Source organism: Cervus elaphus, chromosome 11, assembly GCF_910594005.1.
Source record: "Cervus elaphus chromosome 11, mCerEla1.1, whole genome shotgun sequence".
NCBI lineage: Eukaryota > Metazoa > Chordata > Mammalia > Artiodactyla > Cervidae > Cervus > Cervus elaphus.
The window spans coordinates 41,834,066-41,847,687 of NC_057825.1; the positions used below are offsets into that span (position 1 = coordinate 41,834,066).

At 45.8% G+C, this 13,622-nt stretch overlaps 1 protein-coding gene across 1 annotated transcript in view; it reads left to right on the forward strand.

Moving 5' to 3' along the window:
- Window positions 1-419: 419 nt before the first annotated feature.
- The window catches only part of SPRED2 (sprouty related EVH1 domain containing 2), a 118,398-nt gene continuing 105,195 nt past the window's right edge, over window positions 420-13,622 (forward strand). The window contains exon 1 of the mRNA XM_043917645.1: window positions 420-549. Coding sequence (XP_043773580.1) covers window positions 524-549 — 26 coding nt within the window. The 5' untranslated portion in view covers window positions 420-523. The remainder of the gene's footprint in view (window positions 550-13,622) is intronic.

The window sequence follows — 13,622 nt, forward strand, 5'->3', positions numbered from 1 at the left end:
TGGGGCTCGGACGGGGCGCCCTGCACCGCCTTCCAGGCGCACCACCCCTGGCCGCCGAGCGCTCCCCGGAACCGTGATTGGCCCGGCCCCCCGGGGGCAACCCCGGGCCGAGCCCCCGCCCGCGGCCGGCCCTCTTCTCCTGCTCTCAGCAGTCCCCGCCGCTCCACCGCGCGCTTGTTTTTCTCCTCCTCTCCCCTACCGCCGTCCCCTGCCCAAATCTCTCCGCTCCGCCCGCTCCCGAGCCCTCGGAGCCCCAGCCCGCCTTGCCCCTCGGCCCTGCGGCGCTTACTCCCCGCGAAGCTTGCCTGTGCACCCCTTCTCCCAGACCTCACCCTGCGCTCCCGTCGCCCTGCTTCCCCTTCTGCCTTCTGCGGCGCCCCCTTCATCTCTAGCAGCTCCCCCCAACCAAATCAGGCGATCTCCGGAGATGTGAAGAAGGGGGGTGGGGGAGAGGATGAGCGGACAGGAAGATGAAGGGAGCAAAGCTGCCCGCCGCGGGACAGGCGTCTAGGTGAACAGGAAAATGACCGAAGAAACACACCCGGACGAGTAAGTTTGGCCGCGGGGTGGGACGAGAGTGCCCCGCGAGGGCAGCGTGGGGACCGGGGCTGAGGACGCGGGCGGGGACGCTGGTTGGGTGAACTTGGCTTGGGGTGCAGCGACTCGCTGGTCTGTGGGGTGTGGGACGCGAGATTTCCCCCCTTGTTGATGAAGTGAGGAGGGGGCGAAAACTGCTGCAGGCTGGAGGGGGCGCGCGTTGGGTCGGAGGGCTGGTGGCCGCTGCGGGGGCCAAGGGCGCGCGGGTGACCTCCGGGCGGTCCCCGCTCCCTCTCCGGGGACTCAAATCATCCCTCTTCTCGAGATCCTCGGCGGCGGGAGGGAAACACCTGACACCCCCGCTCCGGCTTCCAGGGGTCGGTGGGTTTTGACCTGGTGACTTTTGTGGCTCTCCCGCCCCCTCCGCTAGCCCCTTGGTCCCTTCGGAAGCCCACTGGGGCCCAGGCTCCGCCATGTCGTTTTCTTGAATCGCTCTCATTTGCATACCACATTTTCATTCATAAAAAACACTGCGGAGCTAAGGGAGGACTGGGCGCGGGTTGCGCTGGGGTCTGTGTGCACCCGGGTCCCCGCGCGGGCCGGCGTGCTGGAGCAGCTCTGGGGCCCCGCGGCGCGTGTGCGTGTGTGTGCACGCGTTGGCCGGCCGGGGACTGGCGCCCCGCGGGGTCGGGGCTGCTCGGGGGGCGGATCCGAGGGTGTGCGGCGGGGGAGGGCGGGAGCCCGCGGGGCAGCGCGCTGCGGGGCCCTTGTGTGTATATCTCTGTGTGTCTATGTGTATATCTTTGTGTATATCTGTGTGTGCGCGCGTGCACAGAAGTGCGTGCCCGGCCCGCGGGCCCGAGGCGAACAAAGCTCTGGGCTCCTCGCTGGAGGGGCTCTCCGGCGGACCCACCTCCCCTCGCCGGACCCGTCTTCCTTCAGTCCCTGGCCGAGGTGCAGGTTCCAGCGGCCGCAGAGGCGGCTTTGCCTTTCTTCTGCCAGCGCCCGAGGCGTTTCCGATCGTGGGTGCGACTAGGGGTTGGGCTGCCGGGCCCGGTGCCTGAGATCGTCGGCCTCGGGTCCGAGCGGTCACCGCATCGCGGCGGCCGCTGCTGCACAGTGGCTGTGCCCGCCACAGCCACTTTTTTTTTTTTTTGTGAATAAGACGCTCTCCTTTATTGTCACATGATATCTCTCCCCTCCTCCCCTGCACATTCATAAATCCGGAGCCTGTCTCAGCTCCTTTCATTCAGAGCTGCCATTAGCCAAGGTAGCGGCGGCGCCGGCTGGGGCGCAGAGAGCGGGTCGGCAGCCACGGGAGCTTGCCTAGAGGAGGCCCAGCGTGTGTTTGCGCCGACTCGGGGGCTGCGGGTATTCAGCGCCAGAGGCCCCAGGTCTTTTGCCCCCGCGAGCATTAAGACCCGATGCAGAGAGGGGAAGTGACTCAGGGCTGGCCAGCGGGGAGGGCTTGTCTTGCAGCAGGTGATAGAATGTGCTGTAAGCATCTACTCTTTTTTTTTTAAGTGCCCCGTTGTCCTTTGGCGTCTGCTGTCGCCGGGCTGGGCGGGAGGGGGTGTTGGGAGAGTTGATGTTTGGAAAAGGGAATTTCCTTTCTCTGGGTCCCCAGGGAGCTTTGGCTGCAGTAACCCCTAGTCTGCCAGACACCTGTCTTAGGACTCTTGTCCCGTAAGTGGCCTGAGAGGATCTTACCTGGTGTGCATGTCCAATATCCCACCACACCTGTTGGTCTTTCTATGTTAGACCTTGCTTGGCCTTCATAGACTGTATCTTGAAATGGTAAAATGAAAAATGTTGCCCTTCTAGGGCTGAAATATGGGGTGGGGGAAGGAATATGCTCTTGGGCCTTGCCCCCTTTTGGACATGACTATTAACAATAAACAGGTATTTTTATGGGTCCTTGTTTGTCCCTGCACACACAAATAGCAGTAGTAGCAGGAAGGGAAGGTTGCCAGTGCTCAGGGCTTGTTGGAGATTGATTGGTTCATCACCCTAGATTGGGGTTCCTTGCCTCCCTTTCCTCAAGGATGCTGGCCTGGCCGCTTCCTTTCTAGGGCAGCAGGTCAGTTTTGTATCGTATCCCATGTGATATCCAAAGCAAAGGGATTTCAGGTGGAATCACCAGCAAGAAATAAATATTTCTCTCCCAGGCTTTCAGAGTAGTTAAGCATGGAACTGGCTGTCCCTCCTGCTGTCAGAAGCCCAGTTGAGACAATGGATATTTGAGGATAGGTTCTGGATTCAGTTAGAGAATCAGAAAGCTGTGGCGCCTTAGCCCGCTGCAGAAATGGCCTTCTCTGAATTACTTTTAATGCAATGACCTTGTCATGAGACAAGAAATGCCTGGTAAGAAAATGGGCTGCATGGGCTGTATAAACTGCCATTTGTGGACACTGTCCATTATATTGTTCATCGTTCTTATGTAATGGCCCATCTGAAAAATTGCTTTTAAATGCTGATGCCCGGAAGAACGTTTCTCTCAGACTTACAGGGCTTGCTGTGATTGGTTTTCTGTTTTATTTTTTTCTACCACCGTCTCAAGCTCAGAGCTAAAATTTTTGCTTGGTTATGGTAGCCATATTAGCTTAGGTTTTTGCTAGATTTATTTACCACTCCTCTCTATGCATTTCAATCTATATTCTATTTTCTCTTCTAATGGTTTTTATGTTTGAGCTTCCTCAGATACCTTTTGGAAGCAGGCAAGGTGTGTTATAAGGAAGTGACATCAAACTGGAAACTTAAGGGAGATATATTTGTGTCTTAGGTAAAATAGATCTTCCTGATAGCCCACATATATTTAAGGTTATTATTAAACAATACAGGTGTTTAAATGTATTACATTTAGCAATAAATCAGAACCTTGAAAGTGGTAAAATCGTGCTTAATTTTTAAAAATATATGTGTTGTCTTCTAATGTTCTTTTTTGTCTTTTTAAAATTCCTCTAATGAATATATGCTCATAGGTTTAGTAAAGCTCTTTTTGCTGATGGTCCTAAACAATAGCTTCAGTATAAAAAGTGCCCTGACCCTTCTGTCCCTCTCCAGACAGAAATGCATGTTAAGATTTATAACTATACAAATTTTTTCAGTAAGTGAAAATTAAAGATAATTAAATTAAAAAGTTAAATATAATTAAAATAATTCAATAAATTATTGATAGTAACCTTTTGTACAGAGGAAATGGAAAAAAATTTTTTTAAATCACGTGTGTTTTGTCTTTATCTTTAAATCACTGGATCATGGCTATGAATGATTTGGAAATTCGAAGACAAAATGAAGAAACTCTTCTCAAGGAGCAGTAACTCAAGAACCACTCAGCTACCATTCAGCTTTCTATTTTGTTGATGAACTTCCCTCGGCAACACACATCTTGCTGAGGATGGATTTATAACTCCGCTCTCACTCATACTTTCCCTAATATTGAAAGGTTTCCCATTTGGAAAAAAACTTTAAAAGTTTAAATATTTTTTGCTGAACCATTTCAAAGAAATTAGACATTAGAACTCTTATATTCAATTACTTGAGCTTACTTTCCAAAAGATGAGCATACTCTTATGTGAAACCACAAGACAATGATTACACTTCACAGAATTAAGAATAATTCCCTGATGTCTTTACTCTCAGTCTCAACTGACTGAAAAATGTCTAACTGGTTATTTCAGCCAAAGGCCAAAGATCCTGCTTTAAATGCATTTGTAACGTATGGCTCAAGGCTTAGCCATTTGGTCACCTTCTGATCCAAGGCAAGTTACTGATGTATCTCACTTTTGCTTTTATCTGAGTGAATAAAATGGGAATAAATACTACTGGTTTCGTGGAGTTGCTGTGGGAATTAAATGAGCTAGCCTGTGTAAAGCTTACAGCACACACTAGGAATAACACAGGTTTCTGGTGTCGGCTCATCGCTGGACACCGAGATAGGTTTCTTACAATCTCACTTTCAAATAACTATGTGAAGGAGGTGTTACCCCATTTAACCAATGAGGAAGCTTACATTACTTACCGAAGACAACAAATATTTTTTATAGCACTTTACTCCTTTAGTTTTTTCAACAAGTCTATGCTGTATATGGTTTTGTTTGTTGTTTAGTCGCCCAGTCGTGTCTGACTCTTTAGCCACCCCGTGGACTGTAGCTCGCCTGACTTCTCTGTCCATAGGTTTGTCCAAGCAAGAATACTGGAGTGAGTTGCCATTTCCTTCTCCAGGGGATCTTCTCAACCTGGGGATCAAACTCATGTCTCCTGCATTGGCAGACGGCTTCTTTACCACTGAGCCTCCAGGGAAGCCCATATGGTTTTATTATCTCCATTTATAGAGGGGGATGAAGTCAAGACCCAGAGAGGTTAAATAACCCTAGTAGGCTCTCTCAGGAAGGACTGTGCTTTCAAGCACCACAAGGTGCTATCTCAGAAGGGCAGAAGGTGGCCAGCCTTAGTCATTCTGACTTCAAAGCTCAGACCATTTCTGCCAGTCATACTGTCCCTAATTCTTCTGAATTAGTGACATCCTGTCATTGCCATAACTTCTTTCACTTCCCTTGTCTTCCCTGAAAATGCTGAGGCACATACTGAATTAAAGTGAATTTAAGTAAACTTGGGCTTGTTACACCTTAAGATAATGAAAGGAATGTGAATTCAGAGTTGATTATTACTGGAATGTTAGCTCTAGTTATTGAAGTAAGAGTTGTGGAAATTAGACACAGTGCAACAAGTATAGATCCATTCTGTTTGCCTTCACCTTAAAAAAGTAGGTGTGTTTCTATTCTACCAGAATAGAATCCTGGAGTCGACTAAGAATTGGAATCTTGGTCTCTTCCTTAGAAAATCTTGAAAGCGGAACAAAACAAAAAACTTGGAAAATTCTTTAACAAGTTTATAAGCCAGGACATTGTTATTGTGTAAAAAGACATTGTCATTGTATAAAGTTGAGAGCCTACTGCAAGGTTATAGTCTTGGTAGGTGGTGGGCGTTCCCTAACCTCCATCTGTTGGGTTTGTTTCCACAGGGATCTTAACAGATGCTGCTTCCTTTCCAGCTGTAGCTGATTCCCTCTGCTTGCTGATCCCTTTAACCAATAACATGTATAAAAAGTGGATCAGTATCAATATCAAAACTGTTCTTCTCAACGGTCCACTTGCTCATGCTGTTTATTCTGGAATGTTCTTCTTTCCTTCTCCAACACTTGAAATTCTGCTCATTCCCCTACTACTAGCCCTGAGTCATTCCTCTTCTGAGGTCCTCCTGGACTTCCCCCTCCTTCACTCCCTAAGGAAAAATTGTGGACTCTATAGAACTTTCCCTCCACACTGTATGACAGTTATCACCATTTAGAGTTGGGCTTATTATATACAGCTACATCAGGGTTCCCTCTGTTGCCTAGTTTTCTCCCTGTTGGCCTAATACCATCCATTCGGCACACTGTGGTTGCTTTTAATAAAGATCTGTTAAGTTAAAAAAACGAATCTGATTATTTTAAAACGTTGTTTTGTCCCTGCTGACAAATGCAATAATTATAATTGTATTTGGTTAACTTAGGGTGTGTATAAGCCTCCTTCTGAGAAACTCCCATGTTTTACCTGAAACCCTTGACGTGTCTTGTGGAAACTGGTTGCAGAACTATCTGGTGTTGGTGATCTGTGATGGAAAAGTCAAAACCATTTTGAATCCAATCACTGTTGTGGGAACTGGGAAGTGGAAGAGTCTAAACTCAATAAGCTGGGGCCTGTGTTTTCTGCCTCTGCAGGATAGTGTCTGCTGAGATCAAAATATTAACAATTTGCAACAGCTACAGGGTTCTCGTGGAGTCTTAGCACTTGAAGTTGGAGACAGCTGTGCCGATGAGCGCCACTGTTGGCAGAGTTCCTATGTTATGGGGTGGAACACAAATATACAATCTAACAGCAAAATCCTCAGAAACTTGAACAAGATGATAATAGAGGAAGAGCAGGAAGTTTTTGCATTTGGCTGTTTATTTTGGCTTGTTTTCTCTTAAGTAAATTGGGCTGCCCTTTTTTTTTTAAAGACCCAGTCATATTGATAAACTCGTTAACTATTGTAAATGTTTCTTTCTGATCAGTGTTTAAGGCTAGAACATTGATGATTTTAAGGCATTGTCTAGGGCTTTTAGTCACTGGAGTAGAAGGAATATTTTGCACTTGTGGGCAGCATGCTTTGTGAAGCAAAATGTGTTTTCTATCTGCCTGCCATGGTAGGCATGAAAGATGGTTACCACAGCTTCACGTGGTCCCTGTCAGGGGAAGGAAGTCAGGCCAGGATCTTAGTAAAACGCTTGATATTAACTGGCATAAGAGTTGGCTAAATTAAGGACCAACTGTTTTGTAATTACTCATTTCTCAGGTAATCTTTGTCAACAGTATGTTCACTTGGGGTATGTTGCGTACATGATAGCAAATCCTGCTTATGTTATTTATGCTACTTTCAAAGGGCAGCTGAATATTTATTTTAAAACAGAACTTCTGTGTTGATTGCCCCAAGAGCATACAGACAATAAAGAATCCACCTGTAGTGCAGGAGACCTGCGTTTGAGCCCTGTGTTGGGAAGATTCCCTGGAGAAAGGAATAGCTACCCCACTCCAGTATTCTTGCCCAGAGAATCCCATGAACAGAAAAGTCTGGCGGGCTGTAGTCCACAGGGTCGCAAAGAGTTGGACATGACTGAGCAACTAAGCATACGCAAGAGCATACAGGTGAAGAAACAAATTTTTATTTCATCCTGGCATTTAGCAGTTGTGATTGAAGAGATCAAACAATATGAGCACCTTCAAAATGTATGGATTTAGCTTCTTCTCTTTGTAGAAATAATGATTTTTCAAATTGCGATTCCATTCTTAAAGATTTATTTCCTGTGGTCCATTCATAAGTGCTTAAAACCTAATTATCAGGCTGAGTTGTTAAAATTGTCTTTCCTGGTTCATCTTTGTCTTTCATTTTCACTGTTTATTCCTCTTACTTCTTTTTCTCATTGCTTTGGCTCTGGCCTCCAGTATTGATTGTTCAGATAAACACTGTTTATTTTGTATTTGCATCCCACCCTGAGAATGTACCTAGAAGCTTGGCCCATTTGCCCTTCCAGGTGCGGAAATAATAGCTTATTGACCTGTACACCCATCTTCAGGCAGAGTGCTAAGCCCATAGTAGGCTTTCTGCAAACATTCATTGATTGATTAAATGTTCATTAACTGAAAAAGAGTTTTACCTTATATAAAAAAATTAAATGATTATTCATATTGTACGTACATCCAGGAAGACTTGAAGTTGTTTGTTTGTTTTTAAAAACTACTAAGAGGGGCAGGCTGCCACGATGGTGATGGAGGAAACATGGGCTTTGGGATCATTCTCTACCTCTTTTCTCTTGTGATGCTTACTGTCAGTTTACTTACCTATGTAGTAGCATCCTTTGCTCTATTGCCACCCCTGTCTGGTCTAGAACTCATATGATCAACAGCGTTCAAATTCTTTCTAAAACAAAGAGTCAGTAGGCTTGTGGGGGAAATGGATGAGGCTAAGAGTTCTCTTAGGAGTAGCTGGCTTATGGCTTGTTTTGTCTGTTTGTGTACCATGTTGGTGTTTGTGTTTATACTTCCATCCAGGGAATGAAGTGGATGCTTGGCCAGAGATTTAATCATCTACATCCTAATAAGTTTACTCATTTTTGTAGAACTTCTAAAGCTGAATAAGTGTAAATACAGTCTTAAACAGAGCAATTAAATGTCTCTCCTTTGTTTAACAGGTTAAATCAAAATCTGGGGTTTTTTTCAGGCTCAGAATTCTGAAACAGGTCTACTGTGCCTGGATAGTGTACCCTGGCCTAACGCTACTTCTGGCCCTGAAGACTAATGCTTGTCTTCTCATTAGTCTGTGGGTCAACAAGTTTCAGGCTTCCTGGGTGGCACAGTGGTAAAGAATCTGCCTGCCAATGCTGGAGATGCAGGAGATTCAGGTTCCATCCCTGGGTTGGGAACATCCTCTGGAGGAGGAAAGGCAACCCCCTCCACTATTCTTGCCTGGAAAATTCCATGAACAGAGGAGCCATAGGGTCACAAAGAGTCATACATGACTGAGCACACATGCACAGATTTCAGATTAGGAGTCTGCTGTTTGTGAACCAGCTCTGATCTTACATGTCTTTTTATACTAAGGAAAAGTAGTGGATATCAGATGACAGGTGTCCCTTGGAAATGTGGTATTCTCTGAATCTAAGGAACTTCACTTTAGAAAATACTTGGCCACTAGTTGAAAAGCCATGTATAAATTATTTATTGGAAAAATAGATAGTAGTTAGGGTGAGACTGGAGGAGAGGCAGTGACTCGCTGCAGAGCACCCTTCACTTACTCCACACAGTGTTCCAGCCATGTTACCGGCCAGACAGGACCCCAGCTGTGGCTCAGAGGGAGCCTCTGCCCTCGGGGAGCTTACATTCTAGGGTGCTAGGCACTTCCTTGTGCCTTGAGGGTGTGATGCCAGCATTATCTGGATGATAGACTGATTGGGCACCTGAGGTGTTTCACTTGTTCGTCCTCTGCTGGGTTACCCCTTGAGTGGCAGGCATTGGGATTCCCAGATCCCGTAAGTTCTTGAGTCATTTTTTGGGTGAGTGTCTCTGGTATGTTCATACACATTCACTCATGCACTTACGTGTGGATGGATTATGTCCACGAATCAACTGTCCACAGCTGCAGGCGAAGAAAAGATGCAGCCAGGTTAAGTATCTTGTCTGAGGTCACAGAGCAGGATTTGTTATTTTTACCCAGGTCCTTTGACTTCACATGTCATGTCTGTAGAACAACTATTTATGAACAACTGCATAGAGCCTCAGTTTTTGCAAAGAAACTGTTGTGTGTACAGTTTGACTTATATTACCATTGAGCAAATGAAATTAGAACTCTGTAAAGGGCTTCCTTAGTGGCTCAGACAGTAAAGAATCCACGTGTTGTACAGGAGACCCAGGTTTGATCTATGGGTTGGGAAGATTCCCGGGAGTAGGAAATGGCAACTCACTCTAGTATTCTTGCCTGGAAAGTTCCCTGGACAGAGGAGCCTGATGGGCTACAGTCCACAGGGTTGCATAGAGTTGGTCACGACTGAAGTGACTTAGCATGCATGCACAGAATCCCTTAAATGCCTCAGGACAGTGAGGTGACATTTCTTCGTCACTCTCCTGTTCAGCCCTGTGGAGCAGAGAACCAGTGCCCACAGAGATGGCATTTTCTGTATTGATACAAAGAGCAGTTCTACAGAGACTGTTTTTGGAAAGACAACCAGCCACCTTCCCTTTGATGGAGTGTGTGTGAGCAAGATAGTTAATGAAACTTGCTGTTCACTAAGACCTGGTTTTAGCCTAGCTATTTTGAGAAGAGGATTAAACCTCAATGTGCATGGGAATCTTATAAAATGAGGATTCTGGTTCAGGAAGGCCTGAGATGCTACATTTTTATCCAGCTCCCCAATGCTGGTGGTGCGGATCCAAGGACCCTTCTCTGAGTAGCAAGAGCCTGTCTTTGTGATGACGGTGAGCTCCCAGCTGCCAGGTTTGTGTCTTCAGAGGCAACGTCATATACTTGGCATTTGGAACTTGCTGAAGAAGCTCATTGGTCAAGAAGGTGGTGTTTCCACACGGAGAGATATTATCAAGGGCCTGCCTTTACCCATTGTTGGCAGGACTTTCAGCTTTGAGGTGTAGCTCGATCTTTAGATGGTAAGGTGCTGAAGAATTTTTTCTTTTCTTATGACTAAAAGTTCTTGGTGAATGCCAGACAGTCCAAGAAATCTATCACTGAAAGAGAAATAGGAAGTCCCAGCACTTTGTGTATAATGTCTGTCAGCTGGCATTCTGCACCTTCCAGACAAATCAGTCTCCTATGGAAAGCCAGCCGCCCCGGGAGCAAGCACACTCAGCCCTAGAAGAAATCACAGGAAGTAATTAAACCGAGAAGGTCAGAGAAAGAGGAAGTGGTTGTGTTGTTTCTGATGCGAATAGCATTGTTGTTCCTGGGGATCAAGATGATGATGTTTAAGTCTTCTGGAATGTGACTGCTTGGGGACTTGATTGTATTTAAATTGCAGCCCTTTTAGTTTATTCTTTTAGACGGCAATCTAGTTAGGAAATGAATTGCTGTTAGGTCTTATCAGGAATCCCCACGTGCCTAAACAGAAGTCTTAAACAGAAGTCTTAGGCAGCTAGTTGCTTATAGCTTAGCAAATTGCACTTAAATGAAATGAATGTCAAGACTATTAGAGGTTAATTTTAGGTGTCTGGAGTTCTCCCTAATTCTCCTGATTAAACACTTTAACATAATAGTTTCCTTAATTGGAATAATGATAGAATATTAGCATGCATATTAAACCATTTACCCAAATTTGAATAGGGTTAAAATGCAAATTATCCATCACTTGTCACCGCTTACTCTTTAGAGATAATTCCTGGGGAGAAACTGAAAGTGGCTTTCTACCTGATGCAGCATTGCCAGGAAAGCCAAGAATAGACCAGAGGACTAGAGTAAGACCCTTCTTCCCCGAAAAAAGAAGTGCTGGAAATACCACCGCCTGTGATAGTAGTAAATACAAGAAGGTAGATGGAATGAGAAATCTGAAGTGAGCTGACTGTTGACCCTCTCTGGTGGTATCTTCACTGGCCCATTGGTATATTTCAAAGGAAGGTGATAAGAGACTTAAGGTCCTTCCCCAGCATTTAGGGGCTTCCCTGGTGGCTAAGATGGTAAATAATCTGCCTGCTGTGCAGGAGATCTGGGTTTGATTCCTGGGTCAGGAAGATCCCCTGGAGAAGGGAGTGGCAACCCACTACAGTATTCTTGCCTGGAGAATCCCATGGACAGAGGAGCCTGGCAGTCTACAGCCCATGGGATCGCAAAGAGTTGGACATGACTGAGTGACTAACACGCACACCCAGCATTTAGGTATCCACCTCTGAAGTCTTGAACCAGTGCCTCTACCCAGCAGTTGCCCAAGTGACTGGGGACCCATAGCACTTCAAGTGTTGTTTGTGAAGCAAATATGTATATAACATCACCCACAGACGTGTATTACTCTTTCAATGTATGCCGTTGCATTTGTAAAATAATAAAATATAACCTCAATAAAATACTACTGAATTCATGCTGGATGTTTGTCATATTTTTCTCAACTCACAGTTATTAAAAAAATATGGCTGTAATCTCTGGGGGAAGAGGGCTGGACCCTTAATTTTTCTGTCTTTGAATACTTAGACTTAGTTGGGAATCATTGCTGTGACCCTCATTCTGTATGTAAGGACATGAGTGTGGTCATTCATGGGGCTTCCCAGGTAGCTCAGTGGTAAAGAATCTGCCTGCCACGCAGGAGACCTGGGTTCGGTCTCTGGGTTGGGAAGATCACCTGGAGAAGAAAAAGATTACCCACTCCAGTATTCTGGCCTGCAGAATTCATGGGCATTCACGTGGGATGCATATTCTGAGGGTGTGTTTATACTCCAGGTGGATTGAGGACTGGGTGGAAGGTCTGAAGGAAAGCAGAGGGCGTAAGCTGGAGGTGGGTAGGGGGAGTTGAAAATGAGTCAGGACATTCCCCCACAGAGACTTGGTACAAAGTTGGGTCTTCTCATAAGGAGGAGGGCCTGGGGGAGCTTGTCTTCTGTCTTCCAGCTTTCCCCCCTTTCTCCTCTTGCCTTTATTGAATACCTGCATTGTGCAGCACACAACTCTCTATTGTGGAAAAAAGGATACAGCCCACAGGAGAAGCTTTTGAATGGATACCAAGTAGCAGAGAAGATGGGGAGCAGTTTGCCTGATGCAGCAAGTTCTGGGAGTTGGGAAACTTGGGTTCCCTTCCCTTTTTTGCCACCAATGTGCTCAAGATGTCAGGTTGTTTCTCCGGACTTGGCTTTCTCGTCTCTAAAATAAAAGGATTGAATCGTATAGTAGTAATACTGAAGAACTCTTGTAGTTTCAGTATTGTAAGGCGAGTTCTTTTTTTTTAAAATAATTTTATTTATTTATTTTTGGCTGTGTTGGGTCTTTATTGCTGCTTTTCCTCTAGTTGTGGCGATCGGGGGCTACTCTCTAGTTGTGGTGCGGGGGGTTCTTGTGGTGGCTTCTCCTGTTGTGGAACACAGGCTCCAGGGCACAGGGGCTTCAGTACTTGCAGCACATGGGCTCGGTAGTTGCAGGTCCTGGACTCTAGAGCACAGGCTGAGAAGTTGGGGCGCACTCAATGGATTCTTTACCTCTGAGCCACCAGGGAAGCCCCAGGGTTCCTGTTTTAAGAAAACTTTTATAAGTATAATATTCTTTTTAAAAACAGAGACAAATGCAAAGACGTTAAAGTACCTCTTGCTGGACTAGCCGAAGGGAGAGTTCACTTTCATCCAGGTGAATCTTGAGTTTTAGCGAACTCAGGTAAGGATGGTGGTGGTGATAGTGGAGGAGGGGGCAGGTCAGGCAGGTTGGAGAGGAGGATCCGGCGTCCTAAGGTTTCTTCCACAGACAAGGAAATCCCACCCCTGGGTATATGCTGGGGGAGCTCAGAGAAAGAGCTGCTCCAGGTAGGTGAGGCTAAATTTTAGGTTATTGCATGCCAGGCTATCAAAATCCATCTTTGAGCTTTCGTTCTTTAGGTGGAATGATGCTGTTTAAAGTTCTGAAGCAAAGAAATGATAAAGTGATTTATTGTTGGTAAATTCCAATTAGTTGGAGGCTACAGCTTAGGCGGGAGTCAGGGAGGCCCCTAAGCGCTGTTACCCCACCGGATCTGGGCAGGGCTTTCCTTCTGGCTATAATGAACTGCAGCAGGCACTGCTCTAGGAATCTTTGTTCCAAAGAGGTTGTTATGTTTATTGGAAGATAGGGAAGCTGTGAAATTCAAACCGAAGTTAACCAACCTACTTTGTAGATCAAACTTTCAGGCCAGTAAGAAACCAAGTGAGGGTTTTGGGTTTTTCTTAGTTGTTGTTGTTGTTGTTTTTACTACTACTTGTATTTTTACTATTTTTTTAGTATAGTTTAAACTTTTTTTTTTTTTAGCACTGTTACTCCTGCCGGAACACAGCACTGCT